The sequence below is a fragment of the Aspergillus aculeatus genome, assembly GCF_001890905.1.
Source record: "Aspergillus aculeatus ATCC 16872 unplaced genomic scaffold ASPACscaffold_2, whole genome shotgun sequence".
In the NCBI taxonomy this organism is placed as follows: domain Eukaryota; kingdom Fungi; phylum Ascomycota; class Eurotiomycetes; order Eurotiales; family Aspergillaceae; genus Aspergillus; species Aspergillus aculeatus.
In genome coordinates, this window is record NW_017962977.1 from 476,844 (window position 1) to 492,191 (window position 15,348).

The 15,348-nt window shown below is 54.1% G+C and overlaps 7 protein-coding genes across 7 annotated transcripts; 1 reads left to right on the plus strand and 6 right to left on the minus strand.

Moving 5' to 3' along the window:
- Nucleotides 1-567: 567 nt before the first annotated feature.
- On the minus strand, nucleotides 568-2,723 carry ASPACDRAFT_21894 (uncharacterized protein; the record flags this gene model as incomplete). Its single annotated transcript, XM_020199072.1, has 10 exons — nucleotides 568-667; nucleotides 728-817; nucleotides 903-1,114; nucleotides 1,171-1,382; nucleotides 1,442-1,769; nucleotides 1,820-1,913; nucleotides 1,976-2,136; nucleotides 2,192-2,263; nucleotides 2,323-2,462; nucleotides 2,528-2,723. The coding sequence occupies 10 exons, from the start codon at nucleotides 2,721-2,723 to the stop codon at nucleotides 568-570; spliced, it is 1,605 nt and encodes a 534-aa protein (XP_020059807.1).
- A 1,237-nt stretch (nucleotides 2,724-3,960) lies between these two features.
- Nucleotides 3,961-6,195, minus strand: ASPACDRAFT_39089 (uncharacterized protein; the record flags this gene model as incomplete). Its single annotated transcript, XM_020200541.1, has 5 exons — nucleotides 3,961-4,048; nucleotides 4,103-4,890; nucleotides 4,944-5,602; nucleotides 5,656-6,052; nucleotides 6,103-6,195. 5 exons carry the CDS (start codon nucleotides 6,193-6,195, stop codon nucleotides 3,961-3,963), a joined length of 2,025 nt encoding a protein of 674 aa, XP_020059808.1.
- Nucleotides 6,196-6,274: 79 nt separating this feature from the next.
- ASPACDRAFT_111258 (uncharacterized protein) lies at nucleotides 6,275-6,949 on the minus strand. The gene is made up of 3 exons (XM_020195528.1): nucleotides 6,715-6,949; nucleotides 6,514-6,663; nucleotides 6,275-6,455 (listed from the first exon to the last, which is right to left on the minus strand). The coding sequence occupies exons 1-3, from the start codon at nucleotides 6,871-6,873 to the stop codon at nucleotides 6,381-6,383; spliced, it is 384 nt and encodes a 127-aa protein (XP_020059809.1). The 5' UTR covers nucleotides 6,874-6,949; the 3' UTR covers nucleotides 6,275-6,380.
- Nucleotides 6,950-7,095: 146 nt separating this feature from the next.
- On the plus strand, nucleotides 7,096-8,280 carry ASPACDRAFT_111259 (PhzF family phenazine biosynthesis protein). The gene has a single exon (XM_020195529.1). It carries the CDS (start codon nucleotides 7,184-7,186, stop codon nucleotides 8,051-8,053), a length of 870 nt encoding a protein of 289 aa, XP_020059810.1. The 5' UTR covers nucleotides 7,096-7,183; the 3' UTR covers nucleotides 8,054-8,280.
- Nucleotides 8,281-8,657: 377 nt separating this feature from the next.
- Nucleotides 8,658-9,588, minus strand: ASPACDRAFT_56878 (uncharacterized protein; the record flags this gene model as incomplete). The annotated part of the gene is made up of 2 exons (XM_020203185.1): nucleotides 8,658-9,506; nucleotides 9,565-9,588. The coding sequence occupies 2 exons, from the start codon at nucleotides 9,586-9,588 to the stop codon at nucleotides 8,658-8,660; spliced, it is 873 nt and encodes a 290-aa protein (XP_020059811.1).
- A 737-nt stretch (nucleotides 9,589-10,325) lies between these two features.
- On the minus strand, nucleotides 10,326-11,628 carry ASPACDRAFT_75050 (uncharacterized protein). The gene is made up of 3 exons (XM_020204358.1): nucleotides 11,486-11,628; nucleotides 11,290-11,423; nucleotides 10,326-11,229 (listed from the first exon to the last, which is right to left on the minus strand). The coding sequence occupies exons 1-3, from the start codon at nucleotides 11,603-11,605 to the stop codon at nucleotides 10,812-10,814; spliced, it is 672 nt and encodes a 223-aa protein (XP_020059812.1). The 5' UTR covers nucleotides 11,606-11,628; the 3' UTR covers nucleotides 10,326-10,811.
- Nucleotides 11,629-12,552: 924 nt separating this feature from the next.
- ASPACDRAFT_75051 (fungal specific transcription factor domain-containing protein) lies at nucleotides 12,553-14,497 on the minus strand. Its single transcript, XM_020204359.1, is given in 2 exon segments — nucleotides 12,553-12,622; nucleotides 12,640-14,497. The coding sequence occupies 1 exon segment, from the start codon at nucleotides 14,304-14,306 to the stop codon at nucleotides 12,681-12,683; it is 1,626 nt and encodes a 541-aa protein (XP_020059813.1). The 5' UTR covers nucleotides 14,307-14,497; the 3' UTR covers nucleotides 12,553-12,622; nucleotides 12,640-12,680.
- Between the last annotated feature and the right edge of the window lie 851 nt (nucleotides 14,498-15,348).

The following is a 15,348-nucleotide window of genomic DNA, read 5'->3' on the forward strand; positions in this document are numbered from 1 at the left end:
GATCCGAGGTTCATTCGTGAACGAGGCTTGGAGGATAGTATAGAAAAGTGGATCTACAATTTCAAGTTAAGACGTCCCTGACAAATGTAAGTTCATTCTACCGGGTATCCGCTCTCCAAACCTTGGCTCCTCCGAGAACCAGACACACGACCTCTCAACTTGGAAGACCCTTCGTGCCTGAATAAGTGACGGAGTCCTCTGCCTCCTGTGGTTGGTTGAGCTCCTCACCGCTTCGGCCGCGGCGTGTAGAGAAGTAATATACTAGTTCCTCCCAGCTAGCCCGGAACTTCACCATCTTCACGCTCTTATCAATAAATATCGTTCTTAATTATTTCGGTAAAGTTCTTCCTCAAAACTACACTTATCATCCGGGGAGATATTTTCGTGTACAGACTGAACATGTCTCGCGAAATCCGGATGTTTGTCTATGGGCGAGAATGCCAGTCCCCCAAAGGTACACGTTATGCTCACGTTATGCTAAACACGCATCCAAGAATTCGGTATAGCAGGATTTATCCTTCCGCAAACGATGATCACCCATCTCAATCCCGCCCCGGGAAACCCACCCTACGCAGCCCCTTCCTCCCCCTTCGCCTGCGCACTCGCATTAATCTGCACATCCGTCAAATACGCATCAAACTTGCGCAGATTCACCCTCTTCTCGAACCTGCACACACTTGTTAGCACATCCACCCAACCCACCACACCATAATCCAGGGTAACATACAACTCATCAATCTCTGCCGGCGTCCGACGCGTAACCTCGGGAAGGATAAACCACGCAACAACCACCGCGACGGCGCCGGTACCAGCGAAACTACATCCCTCGCATTAGCTTGCGGTACTAGACTGACTACTTTTTGACCAGATGCAGGGTCAGGGTCGGTGGGGCATTGACATACAAGAATCCCGTCTTGGGCCCCCAATGCGTGGACACCCCGTTGATCATCAAGGGCGTGCAGAAGCTGAACATGATGGCGACCAGATTGGAGAGCGCCAGGGACCAGGCGGCGGTCTGGGCGCGGAGGCGCTGCGAGGGGATTTCGGCCGCGTAGGCGTATCCGATGGCGGAGGCGCCGGTGGTGGAAAAGGTGGCGAGGCAGGCGAAGAAGATCTGTGCGGTGGTTAGCGCAGAACAGGAGGAAAGGGTATGGGGGGTAGTAGACTTACAAGCAGGGAGCTCAGGCTCGATTTCGTGTAGTCGAAGCAGCCGACGATCCCTAACGCTAGGACGGAGAGGACGGTCACCCCGTACGGATAGACGGTCAGGGGCCGCCGGCCCACCCGGTCGGTAAGCACGCAGGTGACGATCATTGCGATGATCTGCACGCAGGAGAGGATCAGGGTGACGAGGAATGGGTCGTCGTTGCCGGCGTACTGGACTGTGTCAAATGTCAGGATTGATCATCGGGGTGGTGTGTGATGGGGGAGGGGGGTGTACAGAAGTAGGTCGCGTAGGTGTTGAACACGGAGAGCCCGACGAACTGCTGGGCGATCTTGGGCCAGCCTGCGATCAAGAAGCGGAGGAGGTTGCGCCCCTGGAACACGGCCCAGGCCCCTTGGCTGCGGTTGCGTTCTGCGAGCCGCCGTTCTTCCGTGATCGTCGCGGTCATGATGCCGATCTGCTGGTCCACGTTGTGGCCCTGGACGCGGCCGCAGCAGAGGCGCAGCACTTGGGCCGCCTTCTCCGGTTGGTCCTTGCCCACCAGCCACCACGGCGACTCCGGCAGGAGCACGAAGATGATGCCCGCAACCCCGACCATCGCCCACTATCCACGGTCAGCGCAGTCGTCCCGCGGGATTAATTCGCAACACGGACCTGAGAGTAAATTGGCGTTCGGAAATCATAGGGGTCAGTAGAGTGCAGGCGGTTGAGGGCGACCGAGGCGAATAGTTGGCCGATGACAAACCAGCTGATATCATTTGCACGGTTAGTCGTGAGGTAACAGGGTGGGATAAAACCAGAGGCACGTACAAGCTATATGCGTTGATGAGGAACCCTCGCAACTGGGTCGGCGCAATCTCGGACAGATACAGAGGCATGGTCGACTGCAGCATCCCCACCCCCATGCCGGAGAAGAGCTTGGCCACTAGCCAGTGATCCCAGTGCGTCGCGAACGATTCGATCATCACGCTCTATTACCGACATCCTTCAGCAGGCAGTTGATGGACGGGGAGACAGGGCGCATACAATCACAAAAGTAAGGAAGATAATGTACAAGGCGATCTTACGTCCGTATCCGTCGGTCACGTACTGGAGAAGCTGTATCGCAGGTCATCAGTCCCTGGAAACAAAAACATTCAAAAACTCAAAAGACTTACAATTTGACCGACCGTCTGGCCAGCAGACTGAATACCACCCCATGCCGAGATGTACTTGCCCGCGATGATCGACGTTCCGGGACTAGCCATTTGCTGAATAAATCCGGTGTTGGACACCACCCCGCCGTTAAGGTTAATCTCTGGGTCAATTAGCGACTCTCCTCTTCGTTTTCTTCCTTGAATGTTCTCCCCAGGACAAACGTACGGTACCCATCCAGCGAAGCACTGAACGCGGCGGCCATTGCGATCATGGTGACGAACCGGTACCGGCCTAGACTCTCCCAGACACTAAGGTCATCGAGCTCCGACCGCATCAGCGGCTGGCCCTTTTCGGTAGAGGCATGGTGTTGCTCGGTGGGGAGGTGTTCGACCCTCTCGATCTCAACTTTCTCCTGTTCCATGGCGAAAGAAGCACCCGTGTGAGGAACGGGTGAGACCAGAACCAAGGCTGAACCAAGCCCTCTGCGGGGCCCCGCATTTGGATTTATATCCTATCCGGAAGAGGCGCACGGGGCGTGTCGGCTAAATTGGATTGCGGGGAAAATGGGGTGTCTCCCGCTCAACAATATTCCCCCAATCAGGGCGTATACCAGGGGATTCCAGCTTCGGTAAGCTTTTGCCAATGATCAGCCCAGTTGCAAGTGCGCTAGTATCCCCCGCAGCTCGCTGCCTCTTGGCCCGACGGGGAAAAATGAGCCTATTAACCGTTCATGCGGTTGTCACCGGGGCTATAGACTAATGAACTTCTGAGTGGTGAGTGAAGGGGGCCGCTAGGGCCTTTGTGCACTGTTGACGCATTCCTATATCTGGCCATACGTCCCTCCCACCACAAACATGACAATAGTATCTTCCCCGGAACCGAAGTCGCAGCCTCCCCCTTTATTTCCATGCATTCGTGTTCAGCCTCTCCCTGATGAGGGACGAGGTGGATTAGACCGTAAAATTCCCGGTCGGGCTAACATCATTCGACGACGAGATGCAAGTTGCAAAGACCCTCTGAATCTCACCTCTGGGTGACATACGAACGGACTTATTAGGGTTGCGGAACCGTTCACCTCCTTGCAACTCGAAACCACGGTCGGCCCAGCCCAAGTTCTGCTTAGCCAGGTAGAAGCAATGCGTGCCAGGGAATTTACCCTCAAGCAGTCAAGGCTAGCTGCGACAGCAGTTGCGGTTGGGATCTGACCTTCTGGATGAGTATTCCGATGAACCCAGACCCTGGCCTAGGGTCCCCGTTGACTCGTGACGTTCGGGTCGGTCGGGCTGTTTCATCACCCACTTTCCGCCTGGAGATGACCAACTGAAGCTGCTGAGCTTCGGTCGAATCGAAGCACTATGTATGGGACTGAAAAAGCCCCGAAATCCTCAATTCGTGGGTTAAAGCTCTCCTTTCGCGTGAAGCACATCACATGGTGATCTCGGCTGTTTCTTGTCCGAGCAGACCGAGTGCGGAGGAAGTATCCACCCCTAGTAAGCGGCTGCAGCTAAACCCGCAACCCCGCAATACCTGATAGAGTAGACCGTAGGATACTTCACGTGGAGCGATCGTGCTTAACTCCTGAGGCATGATGTAACGTTCGAGCTGGAGTATCTGAGATGACTCCAAAATACCATCTGAAAGACGAGAACAGGGCCCATTCAAAGAAAATCAGAGTACATGGTCAACTCCCCAAGATCGAGATACTCGGGGCTGTATTCCTCGCCCAAGGGAGACGGCGTTAGCGCTCTTGGTAATTCACAGAGTTACAACGATCGGAGGGTGGAGAGGCTGGGGACTTACAACATCTGCTGAGTCGCCGAGAAGGCCGCCGCCGCACCGTATTCCAGGTCCGCGGAAGGGAGCGGATTCCCCTGCCCTAGGCCCACAACATCCGACCCATCGTTCAACTCCACCACGCCGCTACAGAGACTTCGAATGATGCGGCCCTGTAGCGTCGCGGACTCCAACACCTCCGCCACAGAATCCATGACCTCGAGGGCCAGGTGGATCCGCTCGCGCCATGCCGCCACCGCCGCCGCCCCAGACGACTCGTTCCGCACGCACATCACAGGGACCAGCACGGCGGGGAAGATGAATTGGAGGGCATACCACCCCTCCAAAGCGGTGCGCTGCTGATGCTTCCCCTGAAACCAGAAATTGGCGATCGCCCGGATGGATTCGTCCGCGGCACGCTGGCAGCGTTGAATGGCTTCTTGGACGCTTTCAGGGTCCGCGGGGAGTTTCGGTGGATTGACGCTGTGTCGCGTGGTGTAATGCCACACGATGAAGGGGCGGTACATGAGGATCTGAAAGTTGAGGCGGCGCCAGAAGAGCAGCGCGTGAGCGAGGCTGTATCGGGCTTCTTGGGGGGCGGTACTGCGGTAGAACGCGGGGAGGGAGACCTCCCATTCGTGGATGAGGGTATCGTCGTGATGGATCAGCTCCCGGGCGCGCGGGTACGGGACGGTGGTGATGCTGCTGTACACCTTGCTGATGGTGGAGTAGAAGGCGGCTGTGAATTTTAGGCCGGTGTATAGGATCGTCTGGTTTGCTTCGGCCTGGATCGCGGGGGTACTTGGGGTTAGGTCCTGGATCGAGTCAATTCTGTGACAGTGGGGGAACTTGGTGCAGAGAGACGCACCAGGTCTTGAATGTTGAGAGGCAGATTGACTTCGACCCCGGCTTGGGGGAAGTCTTGCGGTCTGGAAAATGCGAGCGCATCTTCCAGGTTCAACGTGTACAGGCTCCACCACACGCGTCGGCGGATTTCCTGGTAGAAAGGGTTGCTCTCTGGTGTCGGGAACTCCTTGTACAGCCCGATCCCGATCGCGGTCCGATTCGCCAGGCCCAGGTAGTTGTAGCTGGCGTTGAGTTTGTTCCGGATGCGCAGATATCGCGACATCAGGGTCAGGCCCTGGACCAGGGTCTTGTTGCCTGTCTCCATCATGTCGGTGGAGAAGCGTGCCTTGGCGGCCTCGAAGAGTCCCCGATCAGTGGTGTCATCCGTCGGAGAGGAGATGGCGAAGGCGCCGAGCGCAGCCACCGCATAGAGGAGCATCTCCCACAACGTCCGTGATGGTCGCGGGTACAAGTCCATCAACTGGGCGCGGAATGCAGTCTCGTGTAGGAACGGATGCAACGGGTGACAGTGGGTGAAGTATGCGTCCACATACTGCCCGATCGACGATAGAGGCACGGAAGTCTCCGGAAAGGTCCGTGGAGAGCATGCTATGGTCATCGGGGGGTAGGCTTCCTCGTGATGACCGGTCGTGCGCAGGAAAGCTCTAGTCGAGGCGATGCCTTCACATTCCCATTAGCATTGTAACCCGCGCGATTGGGATGGCGGAGCAGACCAAAATATCCGCCACCGGAATGCTTGACGGGAGCCTCGGAGGCGTCTTGCAGAGTGCTATCCCGTTCATCCCATTCAAAACTGGCGACTGGAGGTGCAACTTCGGGGGGAAGCAGGGTGCACCGCTCCGTCTGCCGCGTCTTGAGTAGGGATGAGCCCTGATCAACTGCAGCACTTGTGTCGGGTGGCTGGGAACCAAGGTCATCATTGTCGGGATTCAGGCGCGCAGGCAATTGATCTTCCCGTCGGCTGTCTCGCAAGAGTGTCCGCGCATGATTGAGCTCGTTCTCCAGCTGAGTCAGATACCTTCGGGTCAAAGGGGTTCTATTGGGCCTTTGATAGTCGCATAGGCTGCGAGAGCGCTCGCACGTCGAGCACACGGGCTTGGCACGATCACACTAGCTGCGTCAGTACGAATCGACCTATGAAGCGCCTGATGGCGCCAGACCTTCAATTTCCGCCGCCTACACTCTCCACAGGCTCTTCCGGGAGTCTGGAATGTCCTTCTCATACTGTCGATGGGCAAAGTGGAGTTGGTCATGGCTACAGAGGAGCAGGAAGAGGAAAGGCAAAGAGATTTCCGATCCCGCTCGGACAGCTCGGACTTTTCTTTCCGTCTTCCCGCCTCGGCTTCGGTAATCGCCATCCGTCATCCCAGAGTATACAATTTCTACATAGTCCTTGGTAAATCCACATCATCATTTGCCATAAAAGAAAAGAAGTCAGCTATTTGTACGCAATACACTCCATCTCCACCAGCGCTCCCAGGGGCAACTCCTTCACCGCCACGCAAGTCCGCGCCTGGAAGAAATCATGTCAGCCCTGATCCTCACTTTCCTGAACTGTACCAGGGACCTACCGGCATGTGTACAGAGAAGTGTCGTGCATAAACACGGTTCATCGCAGCAAAGTCGTCCATGGTGGTGATGTAGACGGTCATCTTGAGGATGTTCTGCAGCCCGGATTCGGCTGCCTGGAGGACCAGATCCAGATTGCGCAGTAATTGCTCCTGGGAGGCCAAGTCAATAACTCAGTGTCAAGATGGTATGACACCACCTACTGTCTGTTCTTCCACTCCGCCAGTCACCAGAGTGTTGGATTTTGCATCCAGTCCGATCATGCCAGAGCAGTAGACTGTGTCTTTGTGGACGATCGCCTGCGAGAAGATCGGGAACGGTGCGGGGGCTTGGGCGGTGAAAATGGGGGTTTTGGCTGCCATCGTGATTCAGAATTTAGATGAGTGGAAGGAAAGGTATAAAGAAGATCAAAGTGGGCAGAACAAGCCTTCAACCGAATACTGTGGCAGAATCCATGTCCTTTCACTTCATATATATACGCATAACACACTAGATAGAAGTGGGGCTCGGCGAACCGTCTCCGAGCGGAAAGCAACGGGAGTCAAAATCGCTCGGCCACCAAGCCCCGAGCCCGCCAATCTTTAAATCGATCTTCCTCCCAACCTCCGCACCTTCTCCAACCACACTCAATCTCATACCACCCTGCTCAATCGGATACATCCCGAAATCAAAATGTCTCTCACATACGCCCTGGTAGATGTCTTCACGACCACCCGGTTCCAAGGCAATCCGCTCGCCATCGTGCGTGTGCCCGCGCAGCAGCGCGACACCCTGACCCAAGAGACCAAGCAAAAGATCGCCACCGAGTTCAATCTCTCCGAGACCGTCTTCCTACACGAATCCGCCTCCCCCACCGACCTGCACATCGACATCTTCACCCCGAAGTGCGAGATCCCCTTCGCGGGACATCCGACCATCGGCACCGCATGCCACGTGCTGGAGCAACAAGCCTCCGCCACGGGGACCCGCAGCCTTCAGACCCTAATCACGAAAGCGGGGCCCATCCCCATCACTGCCGCCGATGACCAAGTTGGCGCCTCCATCCCATTTGCCTACCACCAACACCAAAAACCCGTGCAATCCGCCCCCGTCATCTCCATCGTCAACGGGCTGTCGTTTGCGCTCCAGCAGCTCCCCGATCTGGCCTCCCTGGCCGCGGTGACCGAGGCGCTGCTGCCGGACTGCTTCACCACCGTGCATCTGGATGCTGGGTGGGACTCCGGCCCCACGGGGAGCAAGTACTATGTCGATCTGGGCCGGGATAAGAGCGGGTGTCGCACGCTGCGCACGCGCATGTTCATCGGCTGGGAGGACCCGGGCACGGGCAGTGCCTCCAGCGCGCTGGCGGCGTATCTTGCGTTGCAGGAGCCGCACGAGGATGGCGCGGGGCCCTTTGACTATCATATCATTCAGGGGGTGGAGATGGGCCGCCGGAATGATATCTATGTGACTGTGGAGCGGGACGCGGGTGGGGAGAGGATCGCGAAGATTTTGCTTCGGGGGACGGCGGTTCTGGTGGGCGAGGGGCGGATTATGTTATGATTGCTGAGAGTATGATTCTTGAAGTGTGGGAGGATGTAGTGTGAATATACAGAGTGGATCCTTGCCAAAGCAGACGTAGATGGAGGCGCTAAGAAAGGCTGGTCCGATAGTCAAACACATAAGGTATCTGGTATCATGGTCACAGAAGGGACTCGCTGGTGGTCATCCACCCATGCTTAAGTATTTTTCAGCACTACTTTATACAGAATATGTCAAGGTATCAGGACTGTTTTTGAACATATTAAAGTCAATTTTACATATAAAATGTGATGTTGTCGAAGAAATATTACAGTATAATTCACTTCATTTGGAATACTATGGTATGTCTGAAAAGCTCAAAGGGCAAGGTTTGCTTGTTAACTACTATCTGGATTCCTTTAATGTTGTAAATGAAAATGAAAAACGCTGACTTCATTGCCAAGAGTTATATAGACCCGGGGGGACGTATGGCCTCGAACAATTGCCGTGACTATTTTACCAACAAGTGTTCCCTCCTTCTCCCCTGGCAGACAGGCATTACCCTTTTTCTCCAAAGGGGTTCCGACCTCTCTTACCTATACCTATCCTCACAGACCTCGCCACTGAGAACAGTACATAAGAGCATCTAACTTTCCAACTGCAGCTCACCCCCAGTCAAATCCTCCCCAAAAGACAAAAGACTGTCCAACATCAGAGGGAGGTGTTCGTCCGGAAACAGCCGGTGCAAGCTCACCGTTCCAGTTGCGCAGGTGACCAGACATTTGACCACGGCGACAACGGCAGGGTCCCACCTCAGACCCAGCAGGCAGCTCATGATGGCCTCCATCTCCCTCTCGTACTGCTCAGTCTCGTAGCAGCCGGCCCCGTCAATCACGCACATCACCGTCCGGTCCGGCGGGAGCTGCTGCATCAAGCTCCGGAAGACGGCACAGAAGGCGGCTACATCCCCGTGCTCCACAACCTCCTGCATGCTTGGATCCCAGGACACGTGGGGTGCAAAGGTCTGCTGCTGCTGCTGCTGCTGCTGCTGCTGCTGCTGTTGTTGTTGTTGTTGTTGTTGTTGTTGTTGTTGTTGTTGTTGTTGTTCAAGCAGTTGGCAGATCAGACTCTGCATGAGGGCGCGGGGGCCCGCGTGCTCGTCGTCGACGTCCACATGCTGCGCGCAAAAGAAGACCAGGGCGAGGTACCGATGATTCTTCCGCTGGTGCACGCTGCGGGTGAGATGGGCGCACACCAGGGAGAAGGCCAAGGCGGCCTCGTGAGATTCCGTCTCCGCGCCGCCGAGAACCAGAAGCTCGGTCGACGTGAGCGAGGCGACCCAGCGCCGGAACTCCGTGGCGTGGAGGATGTCCCTTGCGCTGCTGCGGTGGCGGAGCGGGATCGACTCGCCGTCTTCAATGACGGATTCGATATCGCGCTTGTCGAGGCCGACAACCCGGGGGCGTCCGATCCACGACCCTGCGGCTATGGTGCCCTGGAGCGGTGGGGAAGATATATGATAGGGGTGGTAAGGGAAGGGGGGATATTGCCACGGCGCCGGGGAAGGGTATGGCCATTGTTGGTACTAAGGCGGGGCGGCATATGTGCCTGGAACAGCCAGGCTCGGGGAACAACATGAGATCGGATGATGATGGCAATAAGAATACTGCGACATGGGAGATGCACTTCGGGACGGGGTTGCGGAATGACTGCTTTCTTCGTCAGAATGTCAGGATCGCGATGCTTTCAGCGCCTCGAACCATGTCTCTGTGGTTCGAACAGTTAGTTCAATGAATGAACGTAGTCAATGCAAGATTTGGTGGTAATTCACTTTCATGGGCGTCTAAATATGCCTTGAACATATTCGCGATATCAGCATCCCTCTGCTGCAGATGATTGGTAACGGAATAGAATTGGCGTATCCTGTCCATAAAGAGACCCACTTTACATCTTTGATATTCGCAGTGAGTACCCAACGGGGTGCATATACGGGGAAGAAAAATGATAGTCTAACGGAGGTAGGAACGGGAGAGGTTGTTAATATAGCACACCTATATCCTAAATCGATAGCTTTCCTTATGCAGACACTGCAGATGAGTGCGACACCAATCGATCCCTGCTTATTCCAGGCTATGCTTCTAGGAACGTCGTCTTCTATAGACATCGCATACGGAAAGCCTGTCAGCCAAAGAACACTCTACCACAAAACCAAAGTTATCCGGTTTCTCCGGCACGCGATTATGCAACACAACAATGGTTATCTTCCGGCGGGTACGGTCTATGCAGGTTTGTATTTACTGTATCATAAGGTATGCCCTAGCATGATAACGCTCTCCCATCGTGACCTATACTAAATGTACTTCTGTACATCTGCGAACTAACTACTCACTATCGACAGAGATTGAACGGTGAGCCTATTGAGGCCAAGCATCACGAAATCGGCATGAACGCGATCCTTATGGGAAGAAAGTTCGCAGTATGTCCCTACGCCTGGGAACTTAGGTAGCACACCAGTCACCTTTTACTCGCCTAGCCGTATCGTGCCAGAGCCACGGTCAGATCAACTCAATTTTTTACCGTTTGCGGAATGGGTAAAAAGTGGCGACTACGATGAAAACCCCCCGAGATACTCTGTTACACAATCGAATGGAAGCTTATTCTCAACCGCAATGCGGTAGGCAGAGTGAGGGAAGATGATTCGGTTGTAGCTGCTACATAAAAATGTATTTTTGGTCAAGGCAGAGAGGCGTTGACCGAGCCACAACTAAACACCTTCAACATCATAAAAATGTCTAGATGATCAAAGAGCGGCAAGAGCCAATACAGCTGCAGCACCGCCGGCAGCCCAGCGCGCGTTTCCAGTAATCATCGGCATAGCAGCATTACCAGATTTAGTCGGACTGGTGGCAGCAGCACTACTGCTGTCCGAGGAGTTGCTGGTGCTAGTACCAGTGCTAGTACCATCGGTAGTTGAAGCGTCGGTAGTCAAAGTAGCGCCGCTAGTCGAGGCAGCGGTAGAAGCCGATACGGAGGCACCAGTGGTGGCGGCAGCCTTCTCTGTTCCAGTTCCGGTGATAGTGACAGGCATCATAGCGCCGCCACCGGGGATTTCAGTGAGGGCGACGGCAGAGGTGAAGGTGGTGGTTATGCCTTCCTCGTCGAGGCTTGCGGCGCAGGTCACGCTTACGGAATCATACTTGCAGTTCTCAGCGATGGACCTGTTTCAGGAAATGATCAGCCATTACTTGTGGGGTAGAACGAGGGCTGGATATACTCACATACGTCCCGTGCCGTATGCCAAGCTGACGGTTGAAGAGCCTTGGGCCACGGTTATGCCATCAGTGGGAAGGCCACATTCGGTGGAGTCAACACCAGCACCACACTTGACGAGATACTTGGTCATGGAACTGGTCTGGGATAATATTGGTTAGGTTGTTATGCGGTAGATTGATAGAGATATGATTGTGTGTTTACAATGCCAATGATCTTGCCCTCAAGTGGTTGCTCATCGAAGCCGATTAGGAAAAGAGAGACTGTCTCGGCAGCGACGGCGGCTGTGGCTCCGGCCAAGAGGAGGAAAGATTGGATACGCATGTTATATTGATTCAACGAAAGTCAGGGTGTATAGTCAAACGAGCGACAGAAAATCAGAATTCTAAAATGATGATAAGGGGAACAGATAGAGCGGCCAGCACCTTCATATATGACCAAAAATTATTTCAGGGTCCCTGCGGGTTTGGGCCAGTGTCTAGTCTAAAGCCATTTCGGATAATGAATGCATCACGTTGAAAGGGAAGCATCTCATTGGCTCTCTTTTTATATTCTGAGGACTAAGCGATACCCTCTAGCCTGCTTAGGTGCTAGTGTGGTGCTAGTGTCGCCGAAAGCTATACCGCTATACCTAATTTGTCCTATTGCACCCTTTGGTGGCTGACAAAATAACTCTATTGCCCCTAAAAAGTCGGATCGATCAAACTCCAGGTTTTCGACCAATATTACATTGCGGGATAAGGTTTTTTGTGGGAATCTGGACTTTCTGATTTTGGCCATATTTGCCTGATATTATTTGCCAGTTACTAAGCAGAAGATAATAACTATCTAATCAGAAATTCATCGGCAGAAGTGGACTTGTTGACCTGTGGACCGCAACTGAGTGGTAGACAACCCCCTGGTTATCCAGGCAAAGCAAGCTGAGATCTCGATGGCACTTAAAGTGCAACGCGAATACCAAAATTTGATATTAATACGTCTGCCTGCCAGTCGTCCCACTGCAGGAAGATAAAGGTGAGAAATGTCATGCCGAAGAGGTGCAGCTTACGTGGAATAGGAGGAAAGCCACTGCAAAATTAGGCTTCCCTCCATGAACCCGACCTTCACTCGTGGTTGAATGTCATACAATGAGTGGCCGGGGCCGGTGGGAACCAAGAGGTCGGGAAAAAGAGATTCCTAGTATCTACGAATCAAACATTGGCAGAGAGCAATGGTAGCATCGTACGCTGGGAAGCAAGTCTGGGTATAGAGAGAACACAGTTCCGGTAATTCCTGCAAGCAGGAAGATGGTGGTGTGAAAAGATGCACACCTCGTTCACTCATACTAATTGTACAGAATTAACGCCGGGAAAAAGCCGGGAGGGGCAAAGATATGCCCACAAAACGTAGGTATATGAAGTTAGGCTGTAGCCGCTGAAACCCGATTAATAGCGTTCTCAGCCACCCGCTGGAGGTCCGCAAACAACGCCCTCACATGCTCCACAGAACCCGCAGCGGTCAAGGATTGGAGGATATGTAACGTGCCGGCCCGCAGGAATTCAAGATTCGTTCGCGCAGAGACGATATCCAGCTGTTTATGGATCTTGCGAAAGATCACAGAGATAGCGGCCATGCAGTAAGAAATAGGTATCCCCGTAAAGCGCCCGATGTATCCCGGTGCGCTTATTGCATTGTTCAGGGTCACGACCAGGGAGCGCGCGGCGGTGAGGCAGATAGTTTCGCTTGAACGGATTCGAGGCCCGTATTGGCCCAAAATTGAGCTTTGGTTTGTATACTGCGCTGAGATCACGAATGACACCCAATGTATTGTTCGCATCAGGTTGAAGTATTGAAGGTGAAGCCATGATACCGCGGTGTAGAGTTCAGCTTTCGCCAGATTTTCCTCCTCTGGCCGGCACTCTATTGGGATGGCATCACGCCATTTGATAAGATCGCGATCGAGCATAGAGAGATATTCCAGTAACCACGAACCCGCTTCAACGCGGTTTAGTAATGGGGAAAGCCGATTGGCTATAATGGCTAGGTGCACATGCCATGTATGGATAGTCCCTACTGGCCTCTTTACTGGGAACGTTCCAGGCCCGAGGGAAAGTGACAGCAACACTCCATCCGCGTGTTGCTCAGTAATTGCGGGAGGCCTACCCTCGGAGAGTGAAAGGAACGCGTCCAGTGCATATGAGACTTCCCATAACCTAGCTCGCCTTTGTATCTGTTCCTCGCTCAGGCCGAGTTGTATTGGGGAATTCCGATGCAGACCAAGCGATTGTGCCACCCGAATGACCAGGCCGCAGTTTACCCATACTATCCCTAATTTGCCGGAATATAGAAGGTGAAGCGTGTGCAGAAGAAGAAGTTCAACGGCATCGATATACGGAGAGGCGAGCACCGCCGTCAGGAGAGACCATGCGCCTTCGTAGATGGAATGAATTTCCTTGGCCCAAGGTGAAGTTGAATCGCATCCCTGTTTGTGCGGCATGCTTAGAAGGCCTATCGTGGTTAGAAGACAGAGCCGGGAGAATGTGACCGGATCTTTCATCAAGGTTTTATCGCTGTAGGTATCACGCCAAATCTCCAAATGTTGCATCCCCACGATCGCATACCGCAGGTGCACGTTCTCTATGTAGGCAGTAATGCCTTTATCGGCGATATCCATTGAAGGCAGCCGGTCTACATTGGCAGAGACAGGTTCGGACATGGTGAACTCATCCAAGTGGCGAATTCCCTGTACAAGATGATCAATACTTTTCGCCTCTAGAACTGACGCACTCTCGCTCGCGGAATACTTGAGGCAGGTTGAGATGGTGGTCCCGACAGAGCTCAGTCCTAAGAACTTAGTATTGAAGGTGCCCTTGAGCAGCAGTAGTCCTGGGAGTGGCAGGGCTTGATCGATATGCGGCTGCGCCCCCAACGAGATATCTGTCTGTGAGCCCAAGGCAGGAAGGATCATGCCACCCAGGCTCCAGGGTTGGGAGACTGAGAGCGCTGGGGATGGGGTGATCAGATATGAGAGGGTCGATCGGACCATCCTCATTCGCGTTTCGGGTATTGTGGAAATCCGCAGGCCAGAACGACGAAGGGGACATGAGGCCTAGTTCCCGAGCATAATGATCAAAGTCGGTGGCGGCGATGACAGCGTTTAGCTGGTATTCTACCTGGGTCCCGCTCGTATTCCAAGTCTCCGGGCTGGGGTTTGCTTGATTTGCGTCTGGAATCTGGGGATGGGGCGCTTCCTGCCCGATTGCGATGCTTGGAGAGGCTTCTGCCATCACGTTGCGTTTTGTCTTCTTCCGCAGGACAGCGCTTTTCCTGTCATTCTTTCTTGAGGTGGCGCAGCGATGCTGGGCGGAATACGTGCATCTCGATTCATACAACCGGCAGCTCATGCAAGGTGTCTCGTTAGCAGTATATTTTAGCTATAGTAAGTTTGGTCAGCCAGTCTCAGGACCAGGAGGAGCCTGTGATGAGCAGAGACGCACCCGCGTCTTACGGCAGTAATCGCAGGCGTGGGTGACGCGTTTTGGCGGATTACTGATGCTTTGGGACTCGCCCTCCATAACGATGAAGCTTGCGGCTACGGAGGATTTGGGTGAAAGGCGGGAGAAATTGCTTGGAGCGAGGCGACAATGGACATGAGAACTGAACGCGGGGGAGGCCCGCACGTGCGGGGAAACGCGGGCGTCGCGAATGAAGCCCGCCAGTTGCGCCAGAGGCAAGAATGGTTCCTACTTACCGACGTCCGCTACGGCGGACATCCAAACCCGAGTCGATCATTACGCCACCAGCTTTTAACTAGTTAACTATTTGCCTTGTCTTCCCGCTGACACAGCGGATCTTGGGGGCATGGGGGGAAAATGACCATTTGAGGGAGTGGGACTCCCGTGAGCGGAACCGAACAGAAAGGCGTGACTTGGGTCAATGAGACGGGAAAAGCCTAGGGGGGTCTAGGAGAGTCTAGGAACTCCCGAAAACGGCCAGCACCGACTAGGCCCCTTCGACTTTCCTTGCTGCCCGAGAGCTTCCCACGAAGGCGGTACATATCCAGGAGAAGCGAAATTACGCACTGGCGT